The 21,386-nt window shown below is 48.5% G+C and overlaps 1 protein-coding gene across 3 annotated transcripts in view; it reads right to left on the bottom strand.

The window, feature by feature from the left end:
* The window catches only part of TBX1 (T-box transcription factor 1), a 55,663-nt gene extending 39,285 nt beyond the window's left edge, over nt 1-16,378 (bottom strand). Inside the window, exons 1-3 of one of the 3 annotated variants that reach the window (XM_080985158.1) lie at nt 15,253-16,378; nt 14,553-14,750; nt 8,899-9,430 (exon numbers count right to left, since the gene is read on the bottom strand). In XM_080985158.1, coding sequence (XP_080841284.1) covers nt 8,899-9,430; nt 14,553-14,586 — 566 coding nt within the window. In that variant the 5' untranslated portion in view covers nt 14,587-14,750; nt 15,253-16,378. Of the gene's footprint in view, nt 1-8,898; nt 9,431-14,552; nt 14,895-15,252 lie in introns of those variants that run through there. The other 2 variants (XM_080985156.1, XM_080985157.1) reach the window with 2 other exon arrangements.
* Nucleotides 16,379-21,386: the final 5,008 nt, after the last annotated feature.

Raw genomic sequence — 21,386 nt, 5'->3', positions numbered from 1 at the left:
TGTAGCTCTAAAGGTAAAGGGACCCCTGACAATTAGGTCCAGTCGTGACCGACTCTGGGGTTGCGGTTCTCATCTCGCTTTATTGGCCAAGGGAGCCAGCTTACAGCTTCTGGGTCATGTGGCCTGCATGACTAAGCCGCTTCTGGCCAACCAGAGCAGCACATGGAAACGTCGTTTACCTTCCCGCCGGAGAGGTACCTATTTATCTACTTGCACTTTGATGCGCTTACCAACTGCTAGCTTGGCAGGAGCAGGGACCGAGCAACAGGAGCTCACCCCATTGGGGGGATCCGAACCACCGACCTTCTGATCGGCAAGTCCTAGGCTCTGTGGTTTAACCCACAGCGCCACCCACGTCCCTATAACTGTAGCTCTATATGGGGCCAATTACAGTTCCCAGGATCTTTTGGAAGAATGTGTTTTAAAATGCATGGTGTGAGCATAAGCAGCCTCGGGCTTTCTGAGCCAGTGTGGCCTAGTGGTTAGAGTGTGGACTCGTATCTGGAAGACCAGGGTTCAAATCCCCACTGGGCCATGAAGCTCACTGGGTGACCTTGGGCAAGTCACGCTCTCTCAGCCTAACCTACCTCACAGGGCTATTGCGGAGATTAAACAAGGAGGGAGAGAAGCAGGTAGGTCACCTTGAGCTCCCTGGAGAAGAATGTGGGATATAAATTAAAAATAAATCCTTAGGCGCCTTGCGCGCAATCCAGGCAGAGACCAAGGCGGGCGGGAGCCTTTTCTGAAAGCACCAGCCGGCTTCTGCTCACACAGCTAAGAGCGCAACATTCAATTCTCTGGATCGCTTCCCCCCACCCCATTGGGAAATAAAACCCCCCTTGAAATCGGTCAGGACCCCCCAGCTAAAATGTTTAACTGCTAAGCTGATGGGAGGACAAAGTAGGTGTCAACTCCGAGCAAACTTGTTTGGGAGCAAATCCCACCCGAAATAAATTGGGTGTCTAAGAAAACGGATAGGATGGGGCTTCTGAAATCAAATGTGCAGGAGGCCCCACTCCGAAAAATATATAATGAATTTTATATCAGACCAGCTTTCTGGGGATGGCTGGGTTAGCTCAGCGGGTACAGCAAGAGGCTCTTCATCTCAGGGTCGTGGGTTCGAGCCTCGCCTTGGACAAAAGATTCGGGCATCGCAGGGGGTTGGACTAGATGACCCGCGTGGTCCCTTGCAGCTCTACAGTCCTAAGATTCTGTACTTAAACAATTCAGAAACTCTAGGGCTTCGTCTCTAAGGACAACACCTATTGCAATAGAGTGGTATTTACTCCCAAGTATGCAGAGGCTCGATCTGCAAGGGGCCGGAAAGATAAAAGTTGGGTAAGGATGGCCACAATCCGTCCCATCAACAGCGCAGTCGAATATATATCTACTCAGCCCTGTTGAGTTCGTTGGGTCTTACTCCCCGTTGTATAGAACTGTAGCCTCAGTACGTAGCTCCTCTTAGAGACTATGTCACAGTGCGGGACTTATGTGGCACCAGTAAACTTAGCAGCTTGTGATAAAGAGACACGCTTAGCTGTCCGTTTCTCTTGCTTCTAATCAGAGATGTCAGGGGCGATTCCCCGATACACATACACCCAAAAAAAAAAAAAAAAAAAAAGTTGTACCACCATATGAAGAAGATATCTGAGCAGGTTTGTTAAACTGGGTCCCTTTCAGGGAACACTGGTATGTTCTGAAAAATAAGGACAGTGCAGAATAGCACTTGCTGGGCACAACGTCGTCTAATCTCTCCTCCTCCCTGCCACAGAGCAGAATGACTTGCTCGTGAAATAGGCCTACTACGTCGTCTAACCTCCCCCTCCCCAAAACAAGTCGGGCTGAATGCTCACGAAACAAAAACCCGCCTGGAAGCGACCTTTTAAAAGGATGGACTGGTTTACTGCGGCATAAACTTCTGCGAGAACCCAGTCCGCAAGACGCATGGAGCTGGGTTGTATATTTAAATTACTTATTGGATTTGTATACCGCCTTCTCTGCCAAGACACCCAAGGCGGTTTACAATTTAAATGCTAAAACAAATGGATTATCTTAAACGAAGGCGGACAAGAGTCCTCTCCTGCCAGCTGCGTACTGCTGGTCTGTGGCCTCCCTGGTGCGTAGGTTTTCTTGCTCCTGCCTTCCCTCGGGGCACGCAGATCTTCAGCAGCTCCCCAGGCAAGGGGAGTTCAACGGGCGTTTACTCCCAGGCAAAGAGGCGCAGGGGTGCAGGCTCGTTTGCTCGCTGCAACAGAATACTGGCCACCCCGTCCGGGAGCTGCTTCGCTTTACAGGGGGAAGAAGCACAGGCTCCGTTGGAAAAGAGAGGCAGAGAAGGAGAGGGAGGCAGGGAGAAATCTCCATTGCGGATTGGGACAGCTGTCCTTTCTGTTCCCGACGTTTCACGAGCCTTCCCCCTAACATTTCTCTGCCCGCCCCCCGTCTGCGCTTGGGAGAGAGAGATTCTCTGGCCGGCTCCGAACCAAACGTGCTCTTTGTAGAAAACGTGCGGGCATCTCTGCTTAACGGTGCCTGCTTGTCCCGTCTGGTGGGGACTGGGACGACTTCGGAGTCGTTCGGGGAAAAACCAAACCACACACCCCCAGACCCGGAGCGCAATATTGTGTCAGGCCCTGAGCTGATAGTTTAACAGGAGGTGAACCCTATTAACCTCCCGCCCCGGTGTTTTTTCGCGTTTGGCCTTAAATGAAGCTTGAAAAACAAACACGTTAACTTGAGAAACTCCAGCTTGAAACACCACCGGTTTTAAGGAGTCATTAAAATAAACCGGACCACTCGCCCTTACCAGGGACTAGAAGCCTGTCTTAAAAAAATTATATCGGTTTGTTTTGCCCCCTTTTAACCTTTCCCTTTCCCCACCTCTGGTAGAGGCGTTCAGAATTTTAAAACGGTTTGGGCTAAAATGTAAGGACAGTATACATGTGAGAGAATTTAAAATATAGACAGGAACGATATCCAGTAATTTTTCCCACCACTTTCGGCGAGCATTTTTTGCCTTTACTCGGAACCGAGTCCAAGTAAGTTAAACGGGACTTACTCCCCAGTACATGTTTAGGAATTACCGGTAAGCCTTAATTTTTCCCTCGTTGTTCCACTTAAAAATAATCCAGCAGATTCTCAAACGCGCAAGCACGATTTTTAGAAGACCTCCCTAGAGAATCTTGCTTCGTAATCAACTCTACTAAAATCAGTCAAAATGAAGAAGCAAAGAAAACCGCTTTGGAGTGACCCACCGCCAAAGGAACTAGGGAAGACAAGGGGTTCTCGGATAATAGAATCGTGGCTTATTTTTCTACAATGTAGATGGGCGAAATCAAGTTCTAGAGCAGCAGGGATCAGCGCAGAACTACGTCGAGCAAACTCGCCCTGGCCGGACCTAAGCGTTTCGGGGATTTGCAATTGTAATTCTATCTAAAATTGACGTTTAAAAATTTGACAACCCGCTATTTTACACCCCCCCCCCCAAATAAATAGGAGTCCGGAAGGGGTTAACGGTTCGATTCACAAGCTCAGGACTTCGTTATCATACGAAATGCGTGGATTTCAGATCTGCAGACCCTAACACCGCTTACAGCCAGGGTTTTTTTTATTTTAAAAAATTAAGCTGTGTATCAGTGTTGCTAATAAATAAACACGTTCACTGGGACGTGACCCCCGTTGAAATCAACGGCGCTGACCTTTTCTTAAAAAAGGAAATCCGTTTCAGATAGAGGGCTTCTTGGGGAAACCACGATCGCGGCTTTCAAATCCAAAAACCACGCCCCACAAAACCCCCAACTCACTTATGGAGGCCCGCGCACACAGCAGGGCCCAGGAATGTGGGCAAAGAACTCTGAAACCAAACCGAAATCAATGCGAAGAGCATTTCCCCCATTGAAACAATCGCCGAGGTTTTAGGAAGTCGCCCATTCCCCCGCTCCATTATTTCAGCCCTACCAATTCAGAACAAAAGCAGCCATTGACTTAGAAGCTGCCGGATGGTATGAACCCTAATTCTCGCGAATCTGAGAGAGAAACTGGGGCATCAGTTTCCTTTTCCCGCAAGTCTTTGTTTTTTTTAAAATCAAAACAAAAAGCTCGCCCATGGAGAGATTGCTTTCAAATCCAGAATCTCTGCTTTCCTAAATGAACGTTTTCCACATTGTACTTTTTACTGCAATCCTCGCAGGCATGTTTATTCAGAGACAAATCGCATCGAGTCCAGTGGGACTCAATCCCAAGTGACTGCGTATAGCCTTTTAGATTTAGGGTGGCAATGTCACGCTTTGCTCACTCACTTTTCTGCGGGGCGTCCACATGAGGTAGTGACTATCTCATAGCCAGTCTGTATTTTCCCCCGTGTCCCTTCGGTTAGCTCCAAAGGGACTGGAAAGGAAAATGTGTGTGTGTGTGTGTGTGTGTGTGTGTGTGTGTGTGTGTGTGTGCTGTTTAAACGCAACAACTGTGTACATTTACGTTTTCGTACAGCGAGGTTTACTTCTGAGCAAACACTCAAAGCGACAGGAACAACGCTAAGCAACTTCTGTTGTGCCTGGGGGAGGAAATTCATGTTTATGTATTAGTTAAAAGGGTTCTTCTAACACGATCAACAATTATAAACTGTGCCATCCAGGTAGAACTTTGGGGGCAGAAGTCCAGGGACCCACTCAGAAGAATGAGCAGGAGGGTCCCCAAACACGTATCTATAGAGTCACCGTAGGACTGTGAAGTCCAGAGCCAAATATTATTTAAACTTAACTACTGCCAAGTAAAGTAAGTAAACAGGGTGTTCTTTTGTGGAAGTTTAAAAGGCGTGGGTATTCTCTTTCTGACACTGCTACGTAACTTCTAGACCAGTTACTTTAAAAATCGCCTCCCAGGAAAGGAAAAACCCTTGATCTAAAAAGGCTGGGCAAGATCCAGGCAAAGCCAAGTTCCTTGGAAATCGCCTAGATTCCCCTGGGAGAGATCAAGTTGCGTACACACCATACATTTAAAGCACACACCCCACACACAAAAGTAATCAAGGAAACTGTAGTTTGTTAAGGGTACTGGGGATTCTAAGGTGTAAACCACGGTTCCCAGGATTGGGAAGGTGTTTTTATTAAATGTATGACATTCTGATAAGAAAAGAGGGGGAGATCAATGCAGTTTAAAAGAGCATGGATCGTGCCCATTGCCTACCAGCAGGTGTTCTGCATCACTGCCTCCTGCAGAGGTGTAAACGGAAAGGGAAAGAGAGCGGGGGCGACTGGAAAAAGAAAATTATGACCGGGTTGGCTAATAATTCCTACCGAGCATTCTCGGCAGGAGACGGTGGTAGACTTGGCAGGCTTTGTTCCTTTCTGCTCACGGTTTGCTACCAGCAAACATGTGCAGGCGTTTCTGCTTCCCGAGGAACAGTCGCGGGGAGAGAGAGCGAGAAAGAAAGAAAGAAAGAAAGAAAGAAAGAGAGAGAGAGAGAGAAAATAAATTCCCCCAAAGCGTCAGACCCAAATGGGACTCCAGCGCACACTGGGCCTTTTCTCTGCAATGGAGTCTTTCCTTTCCAGAACCAAAGCGGCTCCTCTCCGAAAAGGTTATGGGGCTAACAAGCCAGATCCGGAGCTCCTTGCTCTAACAAAATAAAAGTGAGCCCGTGTGCCGCGATTGGAAGACCAACGATATTTGCCACGCTGGTTGGGATCAGATTCAAGGCCCCAGCTAGCCCTCCCCCTCTCTCCGCATTCTTGCCATAAAAAGAAGTTAGGGACTGTGATTCTTCAACCAATTCCCCTTTGAAACCAGCGGGGCTGATCTACCAACTGCTGGCCGTATACCCACAGAGGATGTCACCCTAAAGACTCTTAGCTAGTGAGGAACTGAACTTTGCTGGGTCTTACTTCCGAGGAACTAAGCGCAGGCTTGAACTTTCTCCTGACGCGGAAGCGGAGGTCTGTTTATAGCGCCTTGGGCGGCGTTCATTGCCTCGGCAGAAACCGTTCCATAGTCGGGGCCCCAACGGAGCAACAACTCCCAATTATTTCAGCTTAACTGAATTGTGGGTTGTTGCTGTAACAAAACGGGAGCACAATATACGACAACTCCTGCTGGGACAGGAAAGTTGGGGGTGGGGGTGGCTGTGTGTGTTCAAGTTAATTTATGCGGCCCTGTGAAGTAGGTGTTTCATTTAGTGTATACCCAAAATTTAAAATGCAAAAAATAAAATTAAAAAATCCCCAGCATTTTATAAATGAATGTTTAAATTATGCTGAACTAAGGCTTTAACGAAACATAATACTTAAAAAAAACCCAACCTATTTTTGTTCTTATTGTGTATGTATATATACTATATATATGTACTATATAGAGAGAGAGTTTGAGAGGCCTGCTAGGGCGAATCCTGAATTTATTTTACTTCCCTTCCGAAGGCATGAATAGAAAGCGATGACTAAACAGGCGAAATCCCATCATTTCCCTCGCTCAAAATAAAGTACTAACAAAGCTCCGTATTGATATAACCCCCTCCCTGTATTTTTTCATATATATTTTAAGCAATGTAAACACACGTTTGCCTCTCCGCGCTTCCCCACACATTTATAAGAGGCTTTCTCTGTTCTGCGCTCCCAACTCTTCTTTTCTTTTCCACACTGAGACAAAACGCAGAGCTTCCCCTTAAAGAAACACAAGTGACTGAAAGCAGATTACCCTGAAAGAGTGAAGTTTTTAAATATATATTTTCTTCCAGAAACAGGCCTATAAAATGTTTCCAACCTATCTATCCCCCGAAGGGAATTTGAATTCATTCCTTAGGAACTTTTAAAAAAAGCAAAAGCATTAAAACGGCATTGAAATTCTGAACTTTAATTTTCTGCACTGTGGTGGGACGGTAGAAAGAAAGAAAGAAAGAAAGAAAGAAAGAAAGAAAGAAAGAACCGCATGTTGCGAAACCCACATTTTACGCGACTCAACAGAGACTAGAACCCAAACTCCGGACAATGAAAAGAAACGACGCGTATTTAAGATTTTAAGCAGATTTTGCGCCAGCTAAAATATTAAGATATATAATTTTAAAGCGTGCAGCGTATCCCTGTGGAAGTTAAAATCTCCGCTCGACTGCCGGGATCTCAACGTTTAATTCTGATTTTTATACATTTTTTCTTCCCAAAATAGGGAATGAACGGTCACGCGTTGACCCCTTTGCACGTTACAACCCGCAAACCAAGTCAGGCCAGGCAAGCTGCTTCTACCTGAGCGAAGGGTTTTAAGGATCGAGCTTGCCTCTTCCGCCGAATCAAAGGGAGACCGCTGACGCCCCCACCCGAAACAATTTATTTAGGTGAAAATGAGTCCTCGTTAAATCAGCCGGAATGACAAGTACACGTTGTTGCGTTCAGGATCAAAGTGGATCAGCCAGTTTTGAGTACAATTACGTTTAGTTAATTTGTGGGCTACCACCTTGCGGGAAGCTATTTTAAAGTTATAATGGGCAGCAAATTATCGGAAGGAAATGACGAGGAGGGTAGGGTGGGGCGGGGCGGTAGAGGGAGCGCAGGCTGCGATCCTAGGCGCGCGCGCGCACACACTTTGGAGCAATTCTCATTCAACTCAGTAGGACTTCTTTCTGAGTAAACGTGTACAGGAACAATTAAACCATTACAGCGTTGCTTTTTAAAAATACACATTGTGCATATATGTAAAGATTGGGTCTCAAGAAAGAGTTTTGGAAGGATGAGGGTTGATTAAGACTGGTAATGAACTAATCATTTAATCATCGCATTATGATGATAATAATGATCCTCCACACCTATTTTTCAAATCAAAAAGGTTTCCACCAGCGTTAGCCTGTACTACTGTGAACTGTAAAGGGGATTTTTAAAAAAGCAAACAAATCAGCAACATTTTGGGTCAGATAAGCCGAGATGTCGCTACATGAAATCCGGAGTCAATAAAGTGAAGGATCCTGGATCACATAGTCTCACTTGGAAGTAAGCACCGCTGAAGGAGGAGAGGCGGGCACGAGCGAAAGTAGTTGGGATCGGGGCGTTTAGGGACGAATTCGTTCCTTAGTAACTCCTGCACTTAACCAAAGCCACAGCAAGAAGAGCGTAAGGAAAACAATGAAGGGGAGGGTGAAAAAAATGCCACAAGCAAGCAAGCAAAGGGGGGGGGGGACCTAGTGGTATTCACGGCAGGAACGAAGAATAAACTCCAGGAAGTCGATTAAAAGTCCCAACGCGCTCAAAGGCTTTTACTATCCAAAGCGCGCACAGAATCGCAGCCTTAACGCCGCAATCCTCGGCGTGTCTTCTGCTCAGAAGAAAGCACAACAGCGCTTGCAAGTTTCAGCAGGCATAGGATCGCAGCCTTCCCTCCTTCCCAGTCTCCCCAGATTATATTTATGTATTCAACGGGACATCCCCATAGCGCCCAACTGTGGCAGGATCGTGTAATAATAATAATAATAATAATAATAATAATAATAATAATAAATGCCTTAAAACAAATAAAAGAACGCCTGGTATGTTTCCCATTCGTCCGCACTGCCTGCCCATCGGGGCAGAAAGCACCTGAGAAGGGGTCTTTCGGGGAAGAAGTTTGGGGGTGAGAAGAAACGGTGGACCCCACTTCCTCGGAAGGAAGCCCCTAGCGCCCCACGGAGTCCCATGCTAGCCTTGCTCAGAGTAGCCCCATTGAAGTTAATGGACCTGACTCCCTTAGGCCCGTCCATTTCAAAAGGCACCACGAAGGGAAGCCTCGCCCGATCTCCTCGGAGCAAGACACCCCCCCCCCTTTACTCCAGCCTAGGAAGCCCGGAGAGGCCGGGAATCGCAGAATTGGGACCTTCCGGGGTCATCCAGTCCAACCCGCCCTGCTCGCAAAGCAAGAAAGTGGAGGAAGGCGCAAAGGGGCTCTGACCTGCCGGCCTTGGTGACGATCATCTCGGTGCCCAGCTGGTTGAACTCGTCCCACAGCGCCTTCATCTCCAGCTGCACGTTGACGTTGGCCACTTTGGGGTTCTTCTTGACCGGCGCCTTGGCCGAGGCCGGCGCCGATCCGCCTCCGCCGCCTCCCCCTCCGCCGCTCTCGGGGGTGTCGGAGCCCGGCGGCTGCGGCGGCGGAGGAGGAGGATTGGCCCCGGAGCCGCCTGGGAAGGCGTAGCCGAGCTGCTGGGGTTGCTGCTGCTGCTGCTGCTGCTGGCTGGCGTGGTGGTGCTGCGGCGCCGGTGGCGGCTGAGGCGGCGGGTGTTGCTGCTGCTGCTGCTGCTGCGCCGAGCAGGGCTCGTAGTGCGGCGGCTCATGCTGGCCGTACGGGTCCCCCGGCGACGGCGAGAGGTGGTGGTAGCCGGCCGCGGCCGCCGCCGACGCGTTGAGGCTGCTCAGGCTGTTGGCCGTGAAAGCGGCGACGTCGCAAAAATGGGACAGCTGCGTCAGCCAAGGGCTGGAGATGGCTGATATCATGCCGGAGGAAGAAGAAGAAGAAGAAGAAAAGAGAGAGAAAGGAAGGAAGGAAGGGGGGGAGAGAGAGAAAGAGAGAGAGAACAGCGGGCGGTCAGGTCGGTTGCTCGCTCGCTCGCTTCCCGGAGCTGCTCGCCCTCCTGAGGTAAACTGGGCCGCGGCGCCACAGCCACCTCAATTTATAGCGCCCCGCCGCTGAGGGAGAAAGAGAATGGAGGCCCCTCTCTCTCTCTCTCGGTTGACTTGGCCTTTTCTCTCTCTCTCTCTCTCACACCCCCCCTTTAAAAAAAAGCGCTCGGCCAAGTTCGCCTCAGCGCCGGCTGGCTCGCTCCTCCGCTCTCGGTGGCGCGCCTGCGCGCGCACTAGAAACTTTGCAGCTTAACCCCACGGCTGCTTCTCCTCATAAACGCGCCGGGGGCTCTCCGAGGAAGGCGCGCGAGGCGGCCACCGCCTCGGCTCCGGCGAGACGCCGAGAGAACTGAACGCCGAGAGAGAGAGAGAGAGAGAGGCCCAGAAAAGCCCCTCGCACTCTGAAGGAGCGAGCTCCTTTTCTCTGGCGTTTTCTCGCTTCCCCGGCGGCTCGAGAGAGAGCGAGCGAGCGCTACTGACAAGAACTCCCTCAGACTGCCTCTCTCTCTCTTTTTTTTCGCGCTGTGGCGCTCCTGACTGACTGACTGACTGACAGACGGACTGAGTCATTCCCCCGGGGACTGGGGGGGGGGGGGGGAGAGCGCGGCGGTGGAGAGGCCTGGGCGCGCGCCACGCTCTCCTATCTCCTCCTCGCGCCCAGCCCAGCAGGGGACGTCCCTCCTCCCACCGCCAAACTCTTTCTCCCCCCCCTCTCGCGCTTTGGCTTTTGGCCTCGCCCCTGAAAGGGAGAGGGCGAGTCAACCAGCCCGGCCGTCAGTCAGCCAGCGAGCGCTGGCGGCTGGCTGCCCGGGCAGGGCTCGGCACCTCCGCCCCGCACCCACCCTCTTCCTTTTCGTCCCCCTCATCTTTTAAACGCCTTCTTTGCTTCCATTTTCTCCTGGCTTGGCTGTGAGACGGCCTCTTTTCCCTCTCTCTTTCTCTCAATAGAGGGCCTCCCTCTTTTCGCTGCCACCAAACCGGTTCTTACTTTCCTCCCCCCCCCCTCTCCCTTCTTCTTTAATGGCGATAAAGGGGAGCCCCTGCAGGTAACGCGCGCGCGCGCGCTTTTCCTTGCCTCGGGAGCCGCGAAGTGATTGACAAGCGGGGAGAGCGCGCGCGCGCTTGGAGGGGGTGGGCTTTTCCTGGAGCTCTCCCTTGGCTCCCTCTCCCTGCTTTGATGCAAGCAGAAATTTACATGCAACCTCTTAAAAAAAACAAAACAGCAACAACCCACTTGCATCGCCTCTCATCCACCCTCATCCCCATTTCCTTTTATAATGCAAATTAATTATATGCATATTATAGATGTGCAAACTCATCCAGCACCACTGCAACTTTCCTACCCATTCAAACAGGCTCGTTTTTAACCCAGGACCTCTGAAGCTTCAGCAACCGCCGGTCCACAAATCTCTTAAGCCGTATACTGGAAGCAAAAGCGAGGGGCCTTATTTGAGCTCTTAACTCTATTTAAATGGCCAGGAGGACTTGGACAGGAATCCCCTCTCCAGCCCGAAATTGTCCGAATTAGGCCCCCGATCTATACAGCGTTGAGTGAGGTTTACTGTCCTATATATGAGATTGCAGTACTAATCCGGATTGCGGGCTCGCTAATATGTGAACACAGTATTGGAGAGGGTAGGGGGATAAATTCACTGTTGCTAACCCGGAGTCAGATCACTGATCTCTCTAGTTCAATATTGTCCCCAATGACAGGCAGCGGTTCTCCAGGGTTTTAGAAAAGGAACCTTCCCAGCTCTACCTGAGATGCCCGGGACCTTCTGCATGCAAGACAGATGTCCTACAACTGAGCTATGACGTTCCCCCCAATGCTCTGCACGCTGGAAGGAATGAAATGGTATTGGTTTCAAGAAGAGGCATTATTAATATAATTAGATTAGTTTGGGAAGTTATTATTATTATTATTAGATTGCCGTGGAAGTGCATTTCCTTGGAAGTCAAGTTCCAAGGAAACCACAGAATTATTCTGATTCCTCTGTTCGGATTTAAACATAAAATTAAGATTAAAGTTATTCCTGCGGAGAATACTCACTGAAATCAGACTGAATGGGCATCTTTTCCTACACGACTCTTTAGATATCATAGTCAATGGAGTTTACTTCCTCTCAAAAAAATGTTCCTGTAAGAGAATTGGGTTACTAGAAAATTTGGGGAAAGTTGGCAGGACTCTCCTGCCGAGGTTAAATCCCGCTATATAATGAAATAGCGAATATACAATCTAAGTTTTATTGTTGTTTAAGAGTCAGTTCAAGTAAGTATAGTCTGTTTTAAAAGTAACCTTTCAAAAGCAACTTTAAAAAAAGTTATTATGGCTTATTTTAAGATGTAGTGTGGAAGCCCGTCATATTATTCTGAGCTACTCTTGGACACCTCCTCAAGCCAGAAGATCTCATTCTGGAGAGAGAGAGAGAGAGCCGTGGAAGTGAACGGGAACCGCGCAGTACCACATCTCTCCCATTCACTTCTGTGGGGTTCCTATAGTATAGGTGACCTTTCCGCGAAGTTTAATTAATTAAAGTTTATTTGTATCCTGCATTTCCACCAGCTAGTTCTTCCAGGCGGTTTACAAAACCGTGCTAAATCCATATTGTGGTCCTGTGTTATTCGCTTGCTGTTTAGCACGGTGTCCTTGGCTGCGCTGTAATACAGCCTATAGCCTTTATTGCTCTGGTCGTCTGGATGAGCCCCCAGTCTCTCTCTCTCTCTCCCCCACATGGAATATTTGAAACAGAGAATCCTCTCCGCCACTCTCCAATTAAACTTTATGGATTATGGTTGTAGAAAATCGCCTCTTGACTTTGAACCAGCCGGGTTTTTTTTAAAGTTCTAAAACCATTGTTTTATACTTTCTATAAGCGCCATATGACTTCCTATACCATAACACTGCTATTTTATTTTCTTTCTGATTATTTGCATTTCTTCCAAGCTCTGTAATATCGTGAATTAATTCCTCCCCGCCAAGGCTAACGCCCCGTTGCGCGTTGAAATGAACCGGGCTATCGCAGTGGAATCTAGCACAAGTTCATTTCTGTGTGTTTATTTATAGTAAACTTTTTTAAAAAACTTAAATGGAACTGGCTTCCAAGTTAAGTGATTAAGATCTCTGTATATAAAATACAACCCAGTGTTTACCATATTTACCGGGAAGCAAGACTCAAACGTGTTTTATGTCAGCTCCACAGAACGTTAGTGTGATCCTGTGTGTATAATCTGCACCGTATATGGGAACCATCCGGTGAAAACCTGTAGTTCCATTCATTTATTCCGAAGTTTCAGCCGTTTATTTTTCAGTAAGGGTTAAGACAAGACTTCACCTCTTCCCACTCAAAGGAACGGGACTTTAAAAAGTCCTGTGGTTAGATTTGCATTCCCTTGACTTTCCTTATGTAGAAGGGAACTATTATCGTTCCTTGTAAATTTAATAATAAGAATAGAATTTAATAATAAGAATAGAAGAGACTTATATGTCCCAAATACTCAACTTTCTCTTGTTCTTACAGGCAAATTAGAGAGAGCTTCTCCCCCCCCCCCCTTCCCCGAAACACACACGTGGTCCCTTCCTGACTGCGCTGCAATCGCTGCTAATAACTCCATAGCTCAGGGCTACTTTGCTAATTGACAGCGAAGCAGCACATTACAAGCATGTGCCTAACCTAGATTTACTATCGATTTGAGAGAGCCTGTGGTTTGTTTGTTTTTTCCGTGGGCGGTGGCTCCAGTTGCTAACGTTATATGTGCCACCCAAATGCCACAGATGCTTTTACTCGGAAGCCAACCCCACTGGGTTCTATGGGGCTGACGCCCAGGTAGGCTTCTGTTTCGGGACTCCGGCCTCGGTTACTTTTAGAGGAGAGTCGTTTTCCAAAGAAAAGACGCCGGGCGGGCGAGCAAACCAGAAGAGGTTGTGGTTTAGTTCCTAGATCGGTTAAACAAAAGTATGGACTATTTTATTTTTTTTAAGAACCCCAAACAGAACTGCAATGTTTGCTGCTCACAGACCCATCCGCTCACACGGTGAGTTTAATGCTAAGTGACTTGGTAATGCTGCACAACATTCATAATAATAATAATAATAATAATTGTTGTCGTTAATTATTATGAATTATAATGGGTACTCCAAGCAGAACCCATTGAAACTAATGGGCATGACTAACAGGTTCATTAGCTCCTTTGGGTCTACTCTGAGTATATCTCCGCTGGCTACGGCCCGGAGCTGGAGGATCCGGGGGCGCTTTTTGCTGCGGATCTCCATTGGGGAGCCTATATATGAGAAAGGGTCGTTCGTGGCTTAGCGGCAAACGGCATGCTCTGTAGGCAGATGGCTCCCCAGTTCAGACCCCTTAGGATCGGGGGAAATCTGCGCCCCAGACCCCCGGAGACCTAGTGCCAGTAAGAAGAGTTTAGAGGGACCGCTAGTCTAACTCGGCAGCAGGCAGCTCCCTAAGACCCGAAGCCCCCAAAACCCGCGTTATTCCTCGGCTACAAAGCGCCACGGAAAATAATATACGCGAAACAAGGCACATTTTCAATGCGCGGAAGTTCCTTGGAGCAAGGGAGCCGGCGCAGGGCGAGCGGAGGCGTGTCTACTCGGAAGTAAGCCCAGGCACCTTGAATTCCCAGGTGTCGGCGTGCGCGCCGCAGAGGGACTGGGGCGTTGGGTTTTGCTTTGTTTGAGGCTGTTGTCAAAAGGTTTCCTTGCTGCAACACAGCCCCTTGCGCCGTCTCCGGGTCTCCGAGCGCGGCAGAGCCGGGTTGCTCTAACCGGGAGGAGAGTATCCGAGCAAACTGTGCAGTTGTGCGAGTGTCTGTGGGCGAGATCCCCGGAGCTCCCTTCGCCCTTGACCTCTGGGTGCCGGCTGCGCTAAGCAGTGGCTGAGGGGCGCCACATATTTTTGCAGACATCCCCTCTCCCCTCCCCACCAACTGAATTATTTAAAAGCAAATTTCTCGAGTCTCTTCGCCGCTTACCTTCCATGTCCCGGGTAACGGCGCTAAAATGCATCCTCCTCCGGGCGGCGGCAGCGGCGGCAGCGGAGGGGCTGTAAGGTCTGCGCAGGCCCCCACCGACGGCGGCGCTGGGCTCGGAGTCCAGCGCAGCGACTGCAACCTCCTCGCCGTTGTCGTCGTCTTCTTCGTCGCCGCCTCCTTTTCCCTCGCGCTCAGCGGCTGAAATCAGAGAGGCGATACTGAACGCGTTGGCCTTGGGGGATAGGGGGCTCGCGTCGTCCATAGGAGGGCACAGAACCGCCGAGCCCGCGTGGAAACGGCTCGCCCGTCGGGGAGATCAGCGCGCCAGGGCCAGCTGCGCTGGGACGCGCGCGGCGCGCATGGCAGGGGCCCGGCGGCGGCCCGGCGGCAGAAACTGCTGCGGGAAGAGAAGGAGCCGAAGGAAGTTTACGAAGCGGCTCCCCCACCCCTCTCTCCTCTGCCCTGGCCCTTCCCTCCCCCCTCCCCCCCTTTCCAGCAACCCATCGCCGTTCCCTCCTCCCAGCTGGCGGAAAGTGGCTCCGCGCGCCTTGGCCCAACCCGAAATCTCCCTCCTCCTCCTCCTCCTCTGCCACCTCGTCCCCCCTCCTGCTTGCCTCCCCCCCCCCAGCACCTCGGATCGGCAGCCGGCCTAGCCACGTTTACTCGGAAGTAAGCGCCGCGCCTGCTCAGGGAGGTTTACCTCCAGGTAAAGCGCTTAGGATCGAGTGGGAGTTTTATGTTCTTGCTTTCTCCACACATTTCTCCCGCATTCCTTCTTTTTCCCCAGCAAGGAATAGCTCAGGTAAATGCTCCTGGTTTTCCCTTTTTCCGGTTTCCCCTGGATTTATTGCGTTTATTTACACCACTCTCCTCCCTCCTTAGCGCGCGCCTTCCTTGCAAGGCTGAGGGCGCAGCTCCCTTCCCTGTCGCAGAGGATTCCTCTCGCTCGCTCTGCGCACCTTCCCGTGGGTGGCGATGCCACACGGACTTGTAAGGATGGCCTTCTGCCCCGCCGCTAATTTCGCATCCTCCGCTCTCCGCTTCCTTTGCGGAAACACTACCAGCGACAAACTAGCAAAGAAGAGAGCTATAAATTGGAGAGGATTGTGGCGGGGAGCAGTAGAGCGGGTAGAATGCGCTTCCTCCTTCATTTTTTCAGTTCTCTTGCCGTGGTCACCAGAATAATAGCAGAAACTTTGGGGGCACTGTTTGCCCAGGTGTGGAAGGACACCCCAGAATCACCAGCAATTACGTATATAGGAAGAAGCAGCGCAACCCCCTCCCAGAGTGAGTCCAGCCTAGAAGCAAAACAGTCCGCTCTGCAGTTTCCCGAACCAAAGAAAGGGTCATCTCGCCCCGCAAGACCTTGAGAACGAACAATCCCTTCTTCAGTCCGGTCTATGGACCGGCACTGAAAACGGTTTCTCCAGAGGTGCGTGTGGACAGATTAGTTCTACTGCGTTTTACTGCTTCGACCTATAAACAGGCCGCACTATTAGCGGTGACCCCACCACACACAAAGACACACACACACGCCCCAATACACCAATCCCATGGGCTACTGTAGCCTCAGAAGTGCGTGCACTTAGATCTCCCTCTCTCCCAACAAAGCGCGCGTCGGGTTGTGCGAAGCCGCGTTTCACTGCAAAACTGAACGTTGCGTAAGACAGCAATTACAGCTCTATGGCAATTATGGTGCGTAGTCTTGATTCGCACCCCCAAACCTCTCCTCCCCTCGCGCCGGAGATGTCATCACCGACCCATAATGTCTGGCTCGAGGCTTGGGGACGAGACACGTACCAGCTTAGTTTGCGAAGGATTGCCAGGGGTGGGTTTTATTTTTTGCGGGGGGGTGGGAATGCCACCCCAGATCCAAACACCACCTGCTTAAAAACTTAAAACACTTTCTCGGGGTGGGAATCAGCTTAGTAGAGACCTAGGCAGAGACATCTCTTTCCGATCCAGCCTCAGACGTCCAGAGAGGCTCGGGCCACTTTCGGTTTTTGAGGCCTCTAGCCATAATAATCTTTTTTAAAAAAGAAAAATGACGACGGGGTGTGTGGGGAAGAAAACATATCCAAAAAGTGAATGGTTTGTATAATTAGCTGATCTGAGAGGACACATTCACCGCGGTCTAATCTTGAGCCATTCCAGCCGTTTTATTGCCTTAATACCTAGGAACACTTTAAACTATCTAATATGACAAAGTTCTATATCGGTCAACAACGAAGTCTTTGATCAAATCCCATCTCTTATTTGAATATATTTGAAGCTCTGAGCCGAAAGGATGTGTCATTTTTTGGTCTGTTAAGCAAAAAAAAATAAAAAAAAATTGCAAAAGGTTATCAAATGCTCCCAATTTTTTTTAAAAGTGTCTAAATTTGAGATTAAGGTTGAGAGCAAATGGGTCCCTCTTCCTAAAGCAAAATTACTCTAGGAATGAAATATGAACCGAGTATGAATCGGGCTCTCAATCCCATAATAGTCCCAAACTCTTCTGCATTGGTATGACTTTATACCAACAGTAATTGCGGAGTATTTCTCACTACCGTTGCATAGTATTCAGAGTAATCATCTTACAATTAGTAGGGTAGTACAATACATTCTATTAAGAACGTTTACTTGCGGCTGGAGAATGCTTTAAGTGAGAAACCATAATAAAAAGAATTAGCACTTCTTAAACAATTTTTCCATCTGGATCGAGAACGCTCTCTCGATGCAAAACGGTGATAAACCAGGATGGATACGGAAGAAGGAAGGAATTTTACATGAAATATCCCTTTGGGACCAAAGCTACAGTAAAAAGAATTATGGATCTTTTGTGCAATGCTGAATTCGGAGGAAGAAAGAAAACGCTTTCTGGGTTCCAAAACGTATAAAAGTCATAACTGTTTTGTGAAATCGCAAAACATTCCCAGGTGCTATATCTCTCGGGAGTCTGAAAGCCCGCGCGCCTTTTCTGGATAAAGACATACATAATTCCTGGAGGTATAAAAAGGATTTTGTCCGGGTTCACACAAGTCTCCAGTCCTTGTCACGTGTGAGAGAGAGAGAGAGAAAAGGGAATGACTTTAGAGTTGAGCAATCAGCATTGGTTTCGAGGACACCCTGCCGCCGAAAAGACCCCCACCCACTTAAATCTTCGTGCCGCGGGAGCTTTCGCTCGGCTGCGCACCTCTCGGATCCCTTCCAGGGGGCTGCGATCCTAACCGCACATCCTTGGGAGTAAGTCCCATTGAGTTCAATAGGACTCCCGAGCGAGCTAGGCACAGAAATACACACAAATACATCTGCTTAACTGGCCAGGTCACCTGCAAAGGCTGCCTTGAAGCGCCGTCCCCTTTTTCTCTGCTGCAACGTTAGAAGGCCAGACAGGGAGAACAGGATCGCTTTTCGCGGCTGCTCCCGGCGCAGCACTCCTGCAACCCGATCTCTCCTCCGGCTACAGACGAGCCCTTCCAAGTCCGAAAGGGGGGGGGGGCTGGATAAGTAGGCTTTGCCTCCCCCACTGCATTATACCCAAGACCCTTCTCCACATGAGAACCCACGGAAAAACTAAAAAATAAACCCAGGCTAGGGCTACTGGGATCTCGATGGGTAAGGCAGACACACCATCGCCGCAGGGTCAGGGAGCGTATTGAGTGTTTTGCATAGAGACTGTCTGCAATTAACCACCATTATCATCATCATTAAAGGGAGAACCGCCAAGTGAAACCTCTGAATTGGCATTAATCAGGAAGTTCGACCGCATCACTCCTGGACTGAATCGCGACAAGGGCTTGGTGTTACGTTACACGTGCGAACCGGCTTCTCTGTGTTCCGAGAGACGCCTGTGTTATCAGCCACAACTGTCTGTAAACCGCCACCGGGAATCACGGGATCTGTGTTCTGCTTCTGATCTCAATGTTTACAACTCTCTCCCCCCACGCCCGGAAAAAAGCACCACTCTCATATGTACATATATTTGTAAAACAGAATAAAACTCCATCCATCTGCTGAAGTGGACTGCAACCTACGGAAGCTTATGGCATCATAAATCGACGAAGTTTTCGAAGTGCCGCAAGGGTGTTCCCTAATAAGGAGCAAAAATATATATTTATGCAGCACATTTTTTACAAAAAATACGCTTAATATTACGCAGGAGGACTTATTTGACATAAGCAGTCCTAGCCAAGTCAATGGGATTCCTATGGAGTCCGTAAGAAGTGTGCGGGATGTTATCACGCAATGGATCCCTCGATGACCACGATCGCACGGATATCCCTCCGTGTTTTCCAACTAAAGTCCCACTTTTGAGTAAGCCGTAGAACATTGTTCCAGGTCAGTGGGGGTAGGAAGAGAGGCTAGCTGTTGTACTTTCAACCGGTCCCGTTGATATCTTTGGTGGACCGGGGTGTGAATTGTGCGGAAGGACCCCCAGGACTTGACGTGTAAGCCGCCTTGAGCTCCCGGATGGGGGAAAAGACCGTTTGTTATAAATGGAATAAACAAACGAATAAAATTGGTTTTTTGGAAGAAGGAGAAAAAAAAAATTTCAACCACGATTCCGTACTTTATAAAGCCCCTTCTATATCGGTGGGGCATATTTAAGCGTAACTGTCCCATTGGAATAATAATAATTCCTGGCCTTTTGGCTGGGAAGTGCGTTTACAAGGTAGTTTCAGAACAGGTGATGATCGGATGCCTTAAGAAAATAAGAACTCTAAATAAAAGGGATTTATTTGTCTTTCTTTTTTAAAAAATACAAATCGTGCCTGGGTGTCTATAATTTTACAAGGATTCTCTCCCCCCCCCCCATCCAATGAATAAACAGCACTTTTTAGAATACTTTGCCCAGATTCTTTTTTTGTAAAGAAGTCTGAAATCCCTATTTTAGGTCTCTCCACCATGAATGACAAGACTCACAACTCTCATGATTAATCCACCGCTTGAAGATACAAACCACCAAAACCCACTATTTGATCTTCCTATAATCAATTTCAAATCCCCAGTATCATTCTGTTGTTATGGCTGATTTTTATGACTCATAATAAGAGCAGTGTGTCATTTAAATCGCATTAATGCTTACCTCATTTGATATCAACAAAAATAATATTGCAGTAATAATAATTTAATAATGAACAGGACTGGGGAAGCGGAGGTGAAAAACTTAGTGTTCAGCTAAGTCCTACTTAGAAAAGACCCACGGGAATTAATGGACCTAAGTAAGTCCTGTCCATTAACTTCAACAGGTCTACTCTGAGTAGGACTAGCATGCAATACCACCCACTGAACCTGACAAATTGATCCTTAGCAATGACCCCTTAGAGTTTGTCCACAAGACTTACAACCTTACATACATGTCTTCTCAGAAGACTTACAGCAGTTCTATAGGCACTGACCTTGAACTCAGCTACATAAGTCATGTAAGATATATGAGGTGGTGATGTTTGGGGCTGGGGGTGTTAATTTTTAAAGGGACCCCTGGAAGTTGGATTTTGAAAGTGAATCCAAAAAAAAGCTGCATTTTGAGAGGGCAGACAATCAGACTCTGAAAGGTTGCTGAGTCTCTTCTCTGTTTCTTCTCCTCAATGGTAATTTGCATTGTGCAAATGTGTATCTCCCTACCAGCCAATGTCTGCCTCTCTGCCTGCAGAAGACCTGGAGGAAATAGGTCACTATGCTTTTATTCCCATTTTACAGATGAGGAACTAAAGTTGAGAAAGCCCGATTTTTCCTTGCTAAGCCCCATCCCACCATCCACTACTATTTATCTCTCCTGCACTGGATGGCTGTCAATTCACTCCCATTCAGTCCTATGTATCAGAAGGAGGTTCTACTGCATTCAACAGAGCCGAATTAAAATGAATGTGCCTTAGGACTGCTACCTGAAGCTATGACCTGACTGTGCTGTGTATGGCCTCAAAAAACCATTAAATGAGTGGTGTGCACTAGTGAAAGAGCTCAGAGCTAGAGTGACAAGTAGCAATCATGTGAGAGAGTTCTGCTTGTGAGGAACACTGAATGCCACCCGGCTCCATCAGGCATGGATAACTGGAGGGCAGTTGTGACTGGTACCCTGGTAGGATGAGAGGCAAGGACATTGCGGCATGGCACACGTGCTCTGTGCACCCACAGTGTGGAGCCCAAGTTGGCACTACTGACACCCCCCTTCTTGCAAGCAAGGCAGATGCTCTTTCACTGAGCTATGGTTCCTTCCCCAATAAAACCTCTTGATGTATCAAGAACACATCTCTCTCTGTGTGTAAGGCCAGAGAAGTCCTAGAAGGTAAGTGAACAGTTATTTAGAAATTTAGAACCTATCTGGCATGTGTGTATCTATCTTACATGTTCTTGGAAATCTCAAAACAGCCAGATTCCAGGGTTTGCAATCCTATACATCCATTGAATAATAATAAAAATAATAAAAATAATAATTTATTATTTATACCTCGCCCATCTGGCTGAGTTTTCCCAGCCACTCTGGGCGGCTCCCAGTTGAGTGTTAAAAACAATACAGCATTAAATATTAAAAACTTTCCTAAACAGGGCTGCCTTCAGATGTCTTTTAAAGATAAGATAGCTGCCATATGATAGGAGGGCGTTCCACAGGATGGGCGCCACTACCGAGAAGGCCCTCTGTCTGGTTCTCTGCAACCTCACTTCTCGCGATGAGGGAACCGCCAGAAGGCCCTCGGCGCTGGATCTCAGTGTCCGGGCTGAACGATGGGGGTGGAGGCGCTCCTTCAGGTATACAGGACCGAGGCCTCAATGGGACTTACATCACAAGAGATGGTTGGCTCTCCCAGTCAGGCATCTCTCAGATTTACAACCTCCTGGTTGTAAACATACTTA

The sequence above is a fragment of the Podarcis pityusensis genome (assembly GCF_964106645.2).
Source record: "Podarcis pityusensis genome assembly, chromosome: 16".
Classification (NCBI taxonomy): domain Eukaryota; kingdom Metazoa; phylum Chordata; class Lepidosauria; order Squamata; family Lacertidae; genus Podarcis; species Podarcis pityusensis.
This window is presented reverse-complemented; position numbering and strand designations above follow the sequence as displayed.